Source organism: Carassius auratus, chromosome 43 (assembly GCF_003368295.1).
Source record: "Carassius auratus strain Wakin chromosome 43, ASM336829v1, whole genome shotgun sequence".
Lineage (NCBI taxonomy): Eukaryota > Metazoa > Chordata > Actinopteri > Cypriniformes > Cyprinidae > Carassius > Carassius auratus.
Genome location: NC_039285.1, coordinates 2,270,204 through 2,287,275, shown reverse-complemented (window position 1 = coordinate 2,287,275; position 17,072 = coordinate 2,270,204). Strand labels below are relative to the sequence as shown.

The 17,072-nt window shown below is 34.8% G+C and overlaps 1 protein-coding gene across 1 annotated transcript in view; it reads left to right on the top strand.

The window, feature by feature from the left end:
* The window catches only part of LOC113061424 (protein unc-13 homolog C-like), a 60,225-nt gene extending 44,270 nt beyond the window's left edge, over positions 1–15,955 (top strand). Inside the window, exons 11-15 of the mRNA XM_026230520.1 lie at positions 76–156; positions 5,984–6,131; positions 10,245–10,337; positions 10,766–10,925; positions 14,498–15,955. Of these exons, the coding sequence (XP_026086305.1) occupies positions 76–156; positions 5,984–6,131; positions 10,245–10,337; positions 10,766–10,925; positions 14,498–14,783 (768 nt within the window). The 3' untranslated portion in view covers positions 14,784–15,955. The remainder of the gene's footprint in view (positions 1–75; positions 157–5,983; positions 6,132–10,244; positions 10,338–10,765; positions 10,926–14,497) is intronic.
* Positions 15,956–17,072: the final 1,117 nt, after the last annotated feature.

Genomic DNA, 17,072 nt, shown 5'->3' with positions numbered 1-17,072 from the left:
CTTGGAAATGCATGGAGGAAAAGAGCTGATTTGAATATAAATCTCTCTGTCTCTGTCTCTCTCTGTGTGTCTCAGGAGCATGTGACCCGGGAGGAAGCTCGCAGTCTGAGCCCTCGACAATGTGCCGCCTTGGATTTAGTGCTTCCCACCATCAAGGTATCGGCTTCTCACTCTTCTTCTGCTCTGATTCTCCGATTTCAGTGGCCATTTGTATAAACTGCTGCTTAGATTGATGTTACAAGTCAAAAAGCTGGGTTTAAATTCTGCTGCATATAAATGTAGCTTAGTTTACTTGGAGAATGAAAATTAAGATTGATCAACATTAGACTAACTGCTAGTATATGCAATGATTTTTATTGTTATAAACACAGTCTGTTCACATACTTACTGCTATATACTCCACACATAAAAAGAGACTCAAAACTGCGATATCATATCCATATTGATCTGGGATTGTGTATGAGATACTTTCAGTTCCTCTCCAGACCTCTGGAGGGCGATGTGATGCATGCAGAAACTCGTGCGTTTATGAGCAATTTCCTGCAATTTAAACATGCACATTTTTCTTGAGTATGCATTAGGTTTAAATGATGATTTGAGGCATATTTGCCACCTCCGAACCATATTTTTATTCAGTTGAAGTGCATGGAATAGAATCAGATTAGATTTTACTTTGATTTTATTGACCTGCGTCATGTATGCAAACACACATGTGTGAGGTTTGTATGGTGTGTGATGTTAGTTGTGGTGTAAATGTGCATGTGAGCTGCACATACATGCAACATCAGAGATATTATTGATTGCATCGTCTCCGTGGAAACGCAGGCCCCTCCCATTTGGGATCAGTCATGGACTGGGAATTTTTACTCATTGGCATTCTGAGGACTGAAGCTAATTAGGGAAGTTCATAAAAGCCTTGAGTAAAATTTTGGAGATGGAAACGGCTGCATGCAGAGATGCACGCAGGATTCTGTGCTCGACAGCAAAGATATCTGCTGAGATTAATGAGAATAATAATTTATGTGTGAGTGGGAAGAAAAGAGACAAACAGAAGAGGGAGAGGAGAACAATCAGCATCTGATGTCTTTGTTTTCTTTTTAAACATGAATGAATCAGTGAATCAATGCACATCAAAAGAAACATTTTAATTTAATATTTTCCATAAAAATATTAGAGGTCGACCGATATATCGGTCTATATATATATCTAAAGAGGTTAGAGTGTAAAACCGTGACGGTGCGTAGAGCCAACGCTATCTCACGACAAATTCGTATGTATTTTACGTGGTTGTTTATTCGTACGAATTTGTACGACCTCACTCGTATGATTTTATACGATTTGTCTAAACCCCCGTGACGGTTAGGTTTAGGGGTGGGGCTTAGGTGTAGGTCATTCGTACAAATTCATACGAATTGTGCAACTCATAAAATACGTACGATTTGGCAAAAATCTTATGAATTTGTACGAATGTGGTCGTACGAATTCTTGACGATAACTGCTCACCATCATAGCAGACTGGGAGATGAGAAGTCCGGCTGTTACGTTAAAAAGAAGATATTATGCCATGTGCATTTTAAGTTGATTTCATATATATTAATTTAATAATTTAATGTTAATAAAAAAAGACAAAACTTATGTTTATTTGACTTGGACTTTTAATTTTTCTTTGCTGATCCGAAAAATGATCCGATCCGTGACTCTGATCCGAGAAATGATCCAATAAGAATTTTATGTGTTATTGTCATTTTAATTTTTGGCGCAATAAAAATTAATCTGACTTGATACTGTACGGCTTTATTAATGTGTTGTCCATCTGAAGTAAATGCTGTTCCACATGGAAGACATATCTGCAAATGACATAGATGGAATGTCAAATAGAAAGAAAGAAAGAAAGAAAATAAATGAAAATGAATAAATAAAGCAGGGATTTTGCCTCCTCCTCTACACTGCTCTCAAACGCACAATAGAAAAAGCTCCATATGAATAATGCAGCTGAAATAACGGCTCACCAGAAGATCAAACGAGCATGCATTTGAAATCAAGCGTATTTCAAGTAATTTCGTAACACTAAGACTGATATGATCCTTACATGAAAGCACATGGAACATACAAACTTGATCCTTAATATGTGCACTGAACAATCGCAGGCCTGAGGAGTTTCACCAAATCTTGTTTATTCTTTATTCTGTATTATTACCGAAATGATGCTGGTCCTGACCAATCAATACGGCTGACAAACCACATCAGCCATTCATCATCAGCTCAATTATAGTCCAGCTCACAGCCAGAGGCCTTCATCAGCAGACAATGAAAGGCTGTTAACTGGATTTCATCACACAGTCGCTGAACGGACTGAGAAAGAGCCAAAAAAAAAAAACAGGGAAAAAGATAGAGAACTATACAAAATGTGGCCAAAAACTTTTTTCTCTTCTTTGTTAAAATATGTTTATATTTATATAAATATTTATACAAATATATTTTTGATCAATATATGTATATATATATAATTTTTTGTTACACATTTAATATTTTGCCCTCTATATATTTCAGTCCAAGAAAATTCAGCATTGCATTATTAGTTCAGAGTGCGTCAGTCAAGCTCACATCGGTCGACAGTCAGCTGTTCCTGATGTGTAGCGATCCAGTCTTGACACCTATCACAAGTGGTCTATTTAAATTCCCATTCTTCAGCATCTCTTCCATCACATCTAATTGTAAAAAAATAAAATGATGTTAGCAGTTTTGCATCATTTTGCAGTAGCAAAATATTAAGCATATATGCCGCAGCATTTACACATCTGTGTTTATACACCTGGAGCAACACGCAGTGAAGAGCACGTAATCGCTAGGAGGACACGCCGATAGTTAAGGCCATGAGAACAGGTTTAAATGAAACAAGCATTCTCATATAGGCTTTTCAGCTGGGGTTCGCTGTATTTAGCAGCGTAAACTCTGTAATGCTGATGTTTTCATTAGCTTTGTAAATGTGCGGTTGATTTCTATACGTATAAGACCATAATATCAATGACAGTCGTTCAAAGTATTTCCGCAGGGTGTATGCTTTTCTCCTGTTGGACTACCACCCATAGTTATGCAATTTACGGCATTAATGAATATAACATGCTCCTTGTGCCGCCGCTAGGGGTCATATGCTTCCCCATTTACAATCACATATTTCCTATAAGCAGATTAAGCAACATGCTTGTTGCATATCCTCGATTGCCAAACATGGGGTGATACTTGCACCTTAATGCTATTTAATAGCATGTTAGACACTTAAATTTGGATTATATACAAACTGCCATCACATTAGACTGCTGCTGCTAGGGGTGTGTGCTTCCCCCTGTACATTAAAATATTTGCATATGCAGCTTAAGCAACATGCTTGTTGCATGATCTCTTACTAAGTTGGGGCGATGCTTCCCCCATAAATATAGTATTAAGCCAACATTTCCCTTCACTGACTTTTCAAATTGCATCAGTTGTTTTGGGGGTGTTGGCATTTGGTTGTTCTGGGGGTTTGTCTTGCTGCTGTGCCCACTCTGTCCAAGCATGGCTCATGGACAGACATGTGGAGTGTTGCCCAGAACATGAACATACCGCCAACACTAACTGTATGCAATAAAACTGTAATAAATATACTTGACTAAAGTGGACTTTTTGAAATACATTCATGTCACATTTGTTGTCTGTAATGTATAACACATTTAAATACAAATTAATACTGAATAAAGCCTAAATCTAGACTATAAGGTTGGAAATTTGTTGTCTTGCTCCTGAAACACATTTTGGTATGTGAAGGTTGAAATTAAATTTACGTGCAACTTTAAAAACAGATTTCATTGACCTTCAGTGTTTCCAATATAAAATGTGACCCTGGAGCACAAACCCAGTATTAAGTTTTTAAAATAAATATATCAAAACTTAATTTCTGATTAGTAATATGCATTGCTAAGAACTTCATTTGGACAACTTTAAAGGCGGTTTTCTCAGTATTTTGATTTATTCATTTTTTTGCACCCTCAGATTCCAGATTTTCAAATAGTTGAATCTCAGCCAATTATATTGCCCCATCCCAATAAACCATACATCACTGGAAAGCTTATTTATTCAGCTTTCAGATATGTATAAATCTCAATTTCGAGAAATTTATCCTTATGACTGGTTTTGTGCTCCATGGTTACATATTTAGCTTAAAATAAAATATATATTGGGCAGGGGGGGATTTTTTTATTTCTATTTTATTTGTATTTTGTTATTAAGGTCAAAGTGAGCGAGAAACTCCATGCAAGCATTGAAAATGACACCTGGCCTTTCCTCAGAGCCAGAGCAATTGATTCCTTGGTGGAAATCTCATCTGTCTCAATCACAGCGTGCATGAAAACACCAGCGCGCGGTCCTCTCCACTCCCCTCTAATCAGTCTTTACACTAATAGAATAATAAACCAGATCTGATCAAACGCCACTCATCTCCTCACACTGGTGGTGTCCAGCGGTGGCAGATGATCTCTGCAGCTCTTTGCTTCTGTTTAACCCTGATCTGATTGTGTTCAGCTGACAGATGTGTTATCAGTCTCACATCTCACCGTTAACTGTGAAATAACTTGGTTAACTGTGTGAAGCTATGAATATAACTGTACTGCCTCCTGCAGCATCTGTTTCATTTATGATGTTCAAATCATGTTCTAATGAGTAGATGATGTTTTTGTGTTTATGTTGCATTGCAGGGTTTAAACAGTAAGGCAATGCAGTAGTGTGAGAATTTCTGAGAGCCAGTGTTAGTCACAATGCAACATAATTCACAATATAACTCAGTCTTGTGTGTCTTAGCGCTTTTATAAAATGATTACTAAGATCATTTCTGTCCTACAAAACCTGAACTCTAGAACTTTTGCATGTGTTTGCAATTTATTTGACTAAAATATGTATTTTACAGTACTTTTATAAAGTTGATTATTACATTTGTTACATATAATGTGTGAGTGTCTTTTGATAGTTGGTGACTTTGGAAAGATTATTGGAAATAAAATCTAAAATGTAATCTAAAATATAATATAGTAAATGATATAATAATACAATCCAAATGTTCTGCATTTTACAAGACGGTACTATTTCAGTCATTCTTCTGCATTATTTAATGTTTAATTCAATGTGTTATTTTTAGTCTCAGTAATTTTTTGGTGAAAATTGTGTAAATTGAAATAAATATTGTTTTTCAGTGTAGGATAAGCTGGTGGAATATTTTTATAAATTTTTTTTAATCATCATTTCCAACAACAACAACTAAAAATAATAATAACAATAAATGAATAAATAATAAAAATGATAACACTTTACAGTAAGGTTGCATTAGTTAATGTATTAACTAACATGAACAGTGCATTACAGTATTTATTAATATTTGTTCATGTTAGTTAATAAAAATGCAGTTCATGTTAATTCACCGTGCATTAACTAATGTTAACAAGCACAACTTTTGATTTTAATAATGCATTAGTAAATATTGAAATTAACATTAGCTTAGATGAATAAATGCTGTGGAAGTATTGTTCATGCTTAGTTCATGTAAACTAATGAACCTTAATGTAAATTGTTACCATATAAATAAATGCTTTTTAAAAACATTTAAAGAACAATGAAGACATCTTTATTAGATTCTCAAGTTATTACAAATCAACATCCAGTCACTCAAATGAGTTTCAATTCAGCCCAGTGCTCACTTAATTCATAATATTGTGATAAAAGAAAATGAAATGATATCTGTCTTTAAAAATTGACTTTAATATTTAATCCAGTATAGTAAGACATGAAAAGTGCTTAGTAGAAGTAACCCTGCTGCCAATATCCCATGATTACTATTAATCAGCGCCTGCGGTCTTAGTGAATGGCTGATTTTTCCGGTTAACCCTGGTTGATGTATTATGTTTGTGATCTGTAGCCATTTTTGACTCTCAGTAACCAGTGCGTTTGTTTTTCCATTCAGCAATATTTCCATGCGGGTGGAAACGGTCTGAAGAAAACCTTCCTGGAGAAGAGCCCCGATCTCAAGTCCTTGAAATACGCCCTCAGCCTTTACACTCAACCCACAGATGCCTTGATCAAGAAATATATATGCACCCAAACCTCTCAAGGTAAGAGCATGTTTGTGCTCCTGGAGGAGCGATCGTACATCTCCCTGTCAGTAGAGAGAGAGAGAGACAGACGCTTTCTGTGCAGTGAGACAGTTTTGCTCGCTGGGTTTGTTAGTATGCAGTTTTAAAGTAGTACTTGCAGTATTCAAGTTTTCTGTATGCTTGAATGATCAGCTACATTTATCAACACATATAGTGGCTCTGTTCCAAAACATACTTTAGTGTGCTGCCTACTTAGACAATATGTTAGCAACATTCAGATTTCTTCTAAGGCAGCAAGCAATCAATCAGAAGTCCATCCCAGAATGCATTGTGAGAGTAATGTCAGTGGGGACCAACAACTGTTTGTTTACCAGCATTCTTCAAAATAACTTCTAAAGCTAAATATGTTTTTTCGTTTGTTTTAGTTGGTTTGTTTTTTTATTTCATTGTATTCATGCAACACTTTTATATTTTGTAAATAATTTATTGCTATAAAAATAGCTTCAGTTGCTGGCATGACATAAAAACTATACAACTACTATCACAAGGCACCTCACGATCATAAAAAATTCACTATTTTATGGATTATTTTTGTGCTGTGTATTTTTATGAATACGATACAATAAAAAAAGGTACAAAATTGTCACTGGGACTGTACCCTTGTAAATTTAAGTAATATTTTTAAAGGACTATCATTTAACATTTAGGGGTAAATAAGGTAAAAAGATGTACCTTTTTGCAATTGTACCTTAGAGTACCGAGCCAGTAACTGATTTTTTTCTGAGACCCAAATAGTTGAAAATCAGTCACTTATTATGTTGCATATCAGTATGTCATTGTTTATTATTATTTTTATTTTATTTTTTTTTAATATATGGTATTTATTAATATTTCAATTAGCTTTTATTGTCATATTTTTGGGTTTTAATTTTAGTTTTTTTAGTTTGTTTTAGTCATTCAGATTATTTTTGAGTTTTTAGCTTTATTTTCTATTATAATTTATAATTTTATTATTGCAGTTTTAGTATTTTTAGTACTTCATCTTTTTTGGTCTCAGCTGGTTGCTAAGGGAAATTTTTTTTGTTTAAGTTTGTTATATTATATTTTATATAATATGTTATTTCAGTTTAATACAAGAAATGATTAAATACATTTTAGTTCACAATATGTAGGCAGCTCACAAGGTTTTTTAAATAGAGCCACGATATCCCACAATGCAATTGACTTTCCATTGTGACCAGTGAACCAGATGTGTCTCTCTCTCTCTCTCTCTCTCTCTCTCTCTCTCTCTCTCTCTCTCTCTCTCTCTCTCTCTCTGTGTTTACTTCTCCCTACACTTGTTTATAATTCATCAAACTTAACGTCTGGAGTTATTCATCACTGCATATCTGGGGTTTTCTGTCAGAGCAGGTGATGGATATCTTGGATATCTGGGCTCTTGTGGTTTAGTTGGAGAATCTCGAGGGATTTTACACAGCAGATACGTCAGTCACACTTTTTTTGCGCTTTTATGAAAGGATCTTTAAACTGGGCTACAAACTGAATCTAAAAGCATTGTGTATATTTAAACACTGGTCGGTTAAAAATTTTGAATAATTGTGATTTTAAATGTTTTTGAAAAGTATCTTCTGCTCACCAAAGCTGATCAAAAAGTATGTTTTCAAGATTGATAATAATCAGAAATGTATCTTGGCAGCAAATCAAAATATAAGAATGATTTCTGAAGATCGTGTGACACTGAAGACTGCAGTAATGATGCTGAAAATACAGCTTTGATCACAGAAATAAATTACATTTTAATATGGACTCACATAGAAAACAGTTATTTTAGAGTGGGAAAATATTTCACATTATTACTGATTTTACTGCAGTTTTCACTAAATAAATGCAGCCTTAGAGAGCAAAAGAGTCTACTTTCAAATACAATTCAGAATAACTTCTAATAACTTCATTCAGATTCTAAATGATATCCGTCTGTGTGTGTGTGTGTGTCTGTGTGTCTGTGTTTGTGTGTGTGTGTGTGTGTGTGTGTGTGTGTGTGTGATTATTATTATTCACCTGTTATTTATAGACACCTTACCATACATTAGTAAACACCACAAGCTACAGTTGTAAATGCATTTGTGTGCATCTTCCTCGAAATGTTGTCCTGCATTTCAATGTGACGATGATGAGCAAACCCACTGAGAAATATAAAGCAGCTTATTTCATCTGGATTTAAATGATGTGTTCATCTCCAGAAATACCAGCACAATTTAATAAGCACTTTAATAATTTGCCGTGACCTCTGACTCTGAAGAAATCAATTCTCTTCCTGTGACTGAAGGAAAACCTCCGATTTCTGACTGCAGTTTCCTCTCACTCTTTCTTTCTGGACTCACTTTTAAAGTCCCTCCAGAGACAGGTTTGTTTCTTTGTCTGTGAAAAGGCCTGTGAATATGTGTCCCGTGGGTCCAAAAGACGGACAGGAGCCTGTCACTAGAGTTCAGAGTCAACCTGAATGATTCTGGACAGGAGTTTTTCAGTCCGATCATCTACAGAGAGGAGGTCATTTATAATAAGTTGTATAAAGCCGAATCACATTGTAAGATCCATAATTCAATTGAGAAAATTTTGATCGATGAAAATGCGATTCGTCGTGATATGAAGCCTTTAAAAAGGCAGAATCATGCAAAAGTTCATGCAATAAAAATTTGGTGATCACTGCATTTTTCAGAGTTTACATTTGAAGCATTATTGTAAAAAGAAATTAATATATATTCTTGAATGTCTAATTTGTAGTCTAATGTGATTTCCTGGCGAACCTGTAAGATAAAATGGAAAGAAGAAATTAATTTATATATTAGTATACTATATAAATATTATATTATATTAGTTACATTTTATATATATATATATATATATATATATATAATAAATGTTACTAATAAATGTTACTATTATTATTAATAATATTATTAATCGTATACTTGTAGAATTTATTATTTTTTCTTTTTAAGTTATTTTACTAGTTGGCATTTAATTTCCTTGCTCTTTTCCTTCTAAATTTAATTACCATCTGTTGATTTACTATTATATTTGAATACATATTGTTAACTTCAATTGCAACAGTTTCAGTAGCGTTATCATAAAAATTATTTGCATATCTGTATCTAAATGTGGCCTGGAATATAAATCTACAGCCTCTCCATGCATCTGCCACAGAAAGTCTTTATGAAAGCTGGCGTTTGTTACGAGGTCAGAGAGCAAATGAAGGCAGAGACGAGGTTAATCCAATGCTGATTGATTGTTGATGTCTGCTGTGGACGCCGTAGGTCATTCTCTAGTCGTTCATTTAAAACACACCGTTTACTCCTCCGTTATTCTCTCGTTCAGAGCCATCTGTCTGGGTCTACTCCAGTGAGGACAGAGTTTAATATTTCCAAAAGTATACAATCTAACAACCACGAAATCCATTAGACTAGACTTCTGGGATTGTAAATTCAGGAGGTTTGACAGTCTACAGCTAGTAAAGATGAATCCAGGGGATATGAATCTCTCTTTAAGGATATATAATATTGACTTTTCTGAAAGATTGCGATGCCTCATATTTCATTATAATTTTTTTTTTTAAAAACAACCCTAAAGCATCTCCAGGTCTCTAAGTATCTCTCCAATAAAGTCACACTTTATTTTTATTGGCGTTAATTTCCAAATTTCAGGTGACTTTTAATTGCAAACAAACATGAGCTAAATGTCACAGTGCACCAGCTTTTATTTGATTTATATTTTTGTAAATATTTTGTACTTATGTGCCTTATAACCAATATGTAGTTCAAGTTGGTTTATTGTGTTTGTATGTTCAGTGTGTATATATATATATATATATATATATATATATATATATATATATATATATATATATAATACGGTACATGTATATACTGTAGTTATATATGTATATATATAAAACGAAAAAAATGTTCAGATTTTTGGGTGCGTGTTTGTATGTTGGTTTATTTGTTTATATGCTGGTTTACTTCTACAACATGATAATTGTTAATGACTTGTTCTATGGTGTTATTGCATGTGTGTCTTGTGGCTCAGTGTGTACTTCCTGCTCTTATCTAAATGTCTCAAAACTGATTCCAGGTCAGTCCACGTCTGGATCCATCGGGGAGGTTTCCATCCAGGTGGACCTGATCTCACACCCCGGCACTGGAGAGCACAAAGTCAGCGTCAAAGGTAAAACACACACATTAACTCATGATTAAAATACTCTTTTAACTCTAAACGACACAGATTAGCATGTTTCTCTTTGCAGCTGACACTGTATTCTTTTAATCAGTTCGTGTAACTTCACTGATGAAGCGTTTGCTGCGGCTGTAATTAGCAGAATGAAAGTTTCCTCTCGCTGTAATGGCTCTCATCTGGCTGCTTTATCAAGAGCTCAGGATCTCTTAATGAGCTCCGTCTCTACAGGAGACACGAAAACTGGACTGCAGAAAGACACCTGCACAATAAACCCAATTAATGACCACGAACACTGCTGATAACAGACTAGCTAACTAGCCCCTTGCATGAAAAGTCATTTACAAAAGTACATATCTAACCAATGCCTTCTAGGTGTGAAATAGGAGTCATATAATTGAACAATTGATCTTCCTCTGCAGTTGTGGGTGTGAACAATATCAACTGGCAGACGAATGCCATGTTTCGCCCCTTCGTGGAGATCAGTGCCATCGGCCCGCACCTGGCTGACAAGAAACGCAAGTTTAGCACCAAAACCAAGAATAACAACTGGTCTCCGAAATACAACGAAACATTCCAGTAGTGAGTATTCATTTCATATAGAAACTGAACCTGTCTGTAGTTTATATTCATAACACCTAGTGTTTACAGAAAGGTATAAAAGGTATCATGTTTATGGAGATGGATGCATGTAATCCGTGTTTTTTTCAGGTGGGGGGGCAATTTGGTGCAAAAGCACTGCCTATGTTTAGTAACATACATTAATTTTAAAAGTTGGGGTCGGTGTGATTTTTTATGTTTTTGAACGTCTCTTCTGCTCATCAAAACTGCATTTATTTGATCAAAAATACAGTTAAATACAATAAAAATGTGAAATATTATTGCAATTTGAAATTACTGTTTTCTATATGACTATATTGTAAAATATTATTTATTTCTGTGATGCTCCGCTGTATTTTCAGCATCATTCCTCCAGTCTTCAGAGTCACATGATCTTCAGAAATCATTCTGATATGATGATTTACTGCTCAAGAAACATTTCTGATTATTATCAGTGTTGAAAGCAGTCATGCTGCGTAATGTTTTTGTGGAATCCGTGATGTATAGAAAGAAAAAAAAAAACATTTATTTGAAAACAAAAAGTTTTGATCAAATTAATGCATCCTAAAAGTACTTTTGAAAGGCAGCGTATATATAAATCACAATATTACTTTCTGAGACCCTTGCCGAAATGATTTATAAGAGTTGGATGTGAATCCCACAGGATTGCATATAACTGAAAATGACTAGTAAATGGATAAAGAGTCGTGATTAGATATTATTCCCTCTGTAACCCCGTTTCACTCAGTCATCGTGCCCTCATTTCAAAAGTTTTACAGAAAGAAATGAATCACACTTTTGAAAGATCAATGTAAAAATCAGTAGCCTTATAAAAGATATACTTTATTTTATACGGAGCTCATGGACCGGCTGAACACTCACTTTATCTCTTATTACTGGACCTTTTGTTCGTGAAATAAATGAATGATGTCTGACTGTAAATAGAGCAATTGTCTCGTCTACTTCCTGGCTTTTCACCTCTGGCCTTGACTGATCGCCTTTAAGCTGCACAAATGCACTTGAACAAGAGCAGAGAAACCAAGCGTCCACATGAAGATTTACTTCTGACAGTCTCATTTCAGGCTTGTAAAGGAAAAAATCACTAAGAAAGGCTTTCCAGTGCAGTTGCTCGACAAAAAGACCTGCATTTGGCTTTTCAATGACGTCTTTAAAATGTGTTGGAAGCCTGGCACTGAATTAACCTCTTTCTCAAACCCCACGTACTGTAAAATAGCACGAACTCAAAGCCCACCTTTTGGACCTGGACAAACATCTTTGTGCATGTTGTGCTCGCTGATATGACAGTCGTCTGAGACTGAAAGCTTGAATGCAGCATCATGCAAAGGTTAGTCGTGTCATTATAGAAATGCTGTATTCACAGTCAGACATTAATTTGAATATGAATTTGAACCACAAGCATAAGTGGTCAGTAATAGAGGGATAAAACGAGTGCTGTTCAACATGAGTGCAACAGGTTTACATAAAATAAAATAGAGTAGCTTTTGATGCTGATGTTACTGGAGTAAGTGGACGTCATTTAAACATAAAAGGTGCGTTCATTTTATTCATGTGTTAAAATGCTTGGACGTCTATCAGGCGAGACGTTCTGGAGAGTTGAAATGTAAATCTCATACAAATATGTGAATAATCTGAAGAAATAAAATGTCACTCTAACTCATACTGGAGTATTTTATCTTCTGATGCATTTCTGGTATCATTACACAAATCAAGCTAAAGTTATTGAGTTTACCATCTTGACATGGGGAGGACAGGAGATTAAATATTGGATGCAACATATAAGCAGTATATGGATAAAACTTCACATTTATTAACATTAAAAGTAACAATTTAAAAACTAACAATTTACAATAGGTTTAATCTGTTCACATTAGTTAACTATATTTGTTAACATTAACTAATAACAAACAATATTTAAATAGAAGCACTTTACAATAAGGTTTCAATATTTAATGTATTAACTAACTGTTAATTCACAGTGCATTAACTAATGTTAACAAGCACAACGTTTGATTTTAATAATGAATTAGTAAATGTTAAAATTAACATAAGCTAAGATTAATCAATGCTGTAGATGGATTGTTCATGCTTAGTTCATGTTAACTAATATGAACCTTATTGTAAAGTTTTAATCAGTGTATATTTACTAATGCAATTTTAAGATCAAAATCTGAATATATTTTATATATATAGTTAATGCACTTCAAATATATAGTTAATGCACTTTTATTTGTACTAACATTAACAAAGATTAATACATGTTATAAAATATACTGCTTATAGTTCATTCGTTTTGTAAACTAATGGTAACAAATACAATTTCATTGTAAAGTGTTACCTAAAATCCATTTGTTTATTTGTCATGTTTTCATACTAATGTAAAGATCTACAAAATATGTTGATTTTAAAAAATATATTAGGAAATTTGGAATTAACACATTAAGTTTAATAGATACTATTCATTGTTAGTTTATATTAACGTATATGTAGTTTACTAAAGTAACAAGTGTAAAGTGTTTTAAGTATAAATATTTCGAAATTGAGATTTATACACCATCTGAAAGCTGAATAAATAAGCTTTCCATTGATGTATGGTTTATTAGGATCGGATACGATTTGCTGAGATACAACTATTTGAAAATCTGGAATCCGAGGGTGTAAAAAATCTAAATACTGAGAAAATCATCTTTAAAGTTTTTCGAATTAAGTTCTTAGCCATGCATATCACTATTCAAAAATTAAGTTTGGATATATTTACGGTAGGATATTTACAAAATATCTTCATGGAACATGCTTTTGACTTAATATCCTAATGATTTTGACATAAAAGAAAAACCTATATACCTATATACCTACATACAATGTTTATTTGGCAAAAAAAATTAAAGCTGCGGTAGGTAACTTTAGACGCTCTAGCGGTTAATAAACAGAACTGCTTGCGTCTTGCGGAAGAACATCGTAGCCGGAACTACTTCTCTCTGTTTATGTCTATGAAGAATCACAAAGGTACTGGGTTACTCCGCCGCGGTCCCCCCGAAGCAATCTAAAATAGTCCGAATATAAACACTTATTATAGGTGCACCCTAGTGATTCAGGACAAGCTAAAAACACGGTTTGGAAAATGGATTCATGGTGTACTCGCTTATTATATACATTTTTCTACATTTTGAACACAAAGTTACGGACCGCAGCTCTGATTGGTTGTTTCTTACCGGGAGCGCATGACTTTCTGCAAATGGCAATAGGACACTGGGAGGAGCCAGAGGAGCTTGATTTTTTCACAGATTATCTGTCTCATATTCTACTGTCAGGACATAATGACAGATTTAATAAATATGTAAAAAATATATTTTTTCAAAAGTTACCTACTGCAGCTTTAAGAGGTCCAAGGGTCACATATGATGTGTCGTTTTGTTTGTTTTCACAAAACAAAGGATTAGTTGAACTAGAATCGGGAACGTTTGTTTAATACTTCATCAAAAAGTCAAATTTGATGTGAATTAACTTAAGTGGTGTTTCTTGCCTTCTCCATCCAGCGTGCTGAGTAATGAACACGGCCCAGAAGCCTACGAGCTTCACATCTCCGTGAAGGACTACTGCTTCGCCCGAGAGGATCAGATCATCGGCATGACGGTCCTGCAGCTCAGAGAACTGGCCGAGAAGGGCAGCTTGAACGCCTGCTATCCGCTCGCCAGGAGCGTAAACATGGACGAAACCGGTCTGACCATCATGAGAATACTCTCGCAAAGGACCAACGACGAAGTGGCCAAAGAGTTCGTACGTCTCAAATCAGACACGCGGTCGTCCGAGGGAGTGTCGTAGAGCAGCGGAGCGGTTGTGTTTGTTTTCGTGCATGTGTGTAAAACATCTGTTGGAATGTTCATTTTAAACTACAAGTACGTACAAAAGTGTTTACCTACCGTATGCTCTCTATTAAATATTATATTCTGCGGAGTTATGTTCAAGAGACAGTTTTGTATGACGATTAGTCTTTTTGAACAGATCTCGTATTTGTTCAGATAAAGTGCCAAACCTGACGAGTTAGAAAACAAAACGAAACAAAAAAAAATTATAGACTAAATACAAATGCATATGATGATATTATTGGTGAAGTTTGCTCGATTCTTTTGTCCGGTGTATATCATCCTCTCTTTAAGTGTGTAGACGTTTTGTTTGTCTTAATTCGGTTCATTCGCACCGTTTTTGTTCGTTCGTTCGTTTTTTGTTTTTTTCGCAAGGCACTGGTGGTGCATGTCTCGTTTTCTTGGTGACGTCTCTCTCCCATGTGTTCATCAGCTCAGACCTGCTCCCCTCCAACGTTTTGTATTTGAGTCCACTTTAAAAAGAGACCATTTTTTTAAAATGGCGATGACTGCTACGAATCTCTTCATAAGTGTTTGTAATTTTATAGTCGTTGACAACAATGAAACCACCTTCGAGTGCTGCCAGTTCAGGCCGGAGGGGTGGGATCTTCTTTTCGTTTGTTTTTCGTAGGTTTAGTTGCTTTACGTTTCCTTTTTTTACCATAGGCTTTCAGCCTTTCTGAATTATCACTGTGAACATGGGCTCTGAAAGGCAAGCTTACATCACATTTGTTGACCGTTTGATATCATCTTTTCATTTTTTCAAACAACTCTGATTCTAAAAAAAAAGAAAAACTGCCAAAGTTATATGAAAATGTTCATGCACAACAAAAGCAATCCATGATCTGTGTGGAAATCAGTATTACATGTGCTGTACATTATGTTTTGCTGAATAATTTCTGATTGTCGGTGGGCCGGTTTTTAGTTTATTTCGGGATGATTTCTGTGAAGTTGTTTAATCTGGTATGAACACGGTAAATGTTGCTTTACAGAAGAGTCACATCGATCGCCGTCATCTCATTTATTTTGGTTTACAGAGGAAAACGTTTAACATTTGGTATTTATGCAACATTCCTATGTATTGCACTGATGGCAAATTGTATGTCATGTAAATATATTTAGTGAGAAATTGTACTGAAGGTCTCATTGCTTGCATTTTTAAGGAAAGCGACTTCAACTCTCTATCAGCATTTAACAATGGTTTATCATTGAACATTATGGGTTAACAGAGGAATTCATGAGGTTAAATTCATAAAACATGTCCAGTTATACCATTGGCTTCCAAAAATTAATCAAGAAAACCAACAACATCCATAACATTTGTATAACATTATAACATTAGCATTTTGAATTCCACATTTCATTGTGTTGTGTCTTAGGGTTGAAGGAAATGTCCATTGATTTAATGCACCAGTAATTTCAATTGTAGAAAGTAATTTATAAATTGAATTATGAAAACTCACCAGCAACAAATATCAAAAACCAAAGTATATAATGAATTGTAAATGGCAGAAACTACATTCTGTACATTATAACCATCAAACGTTTACCTTTCCAAGATGGAGATGGTGATGTTGCCTTTTAAAATCCAGCTCCAGAGGTCTGAAGTTCTCAAGAGAGTGTAATAAATGGGTGTCAGTAACACAGTTTCACTTCATAAATAATACTTTCATTAATAATAAATGAAGCTGCCACCACCAAAACGGGCCATAGTTTTAAATTCATATTTGTGCCCTGTAAAACCCCACAGAAAATAGAAAAGGGTCTGGTTATTTTCTGCCATAACCCTAAAACACAATGCAGTGCATGATTCAAAACAGAGGTAAACACCTTTAAAAAAAATATGGAAAGATCCTTAATATTAATACTGTACATTATGTCAAGTCTTTTCTTGTGTACCAGTTCAATTTCATTGAGAGAAACCTCATGGACAGACCTGCATGCTTCTGCGATACTGATTTTATATAACTCATCTCTCAGAGCTCACTGAATTAATGAGCCAGTATACCATATTTAATGCATTTTACACACAGCCATTTGACGGCAGCCTGGGACGCATCGGAGGCAGTTGCTATGGAAACGCTGTATCTCAGCCTCCTAGTGCTGTGGGTGATGCTCCTCATGTCTCTGACCATAAAAACTGACATCTTAAAAACCGTAATCACCAAACCAGCAATCAGCCAATATTTCAGTTCTCGTGGGTCTAAAGTGAAGCTCTGACCCGGTCATCAATCTCTCAGCGCCGGCT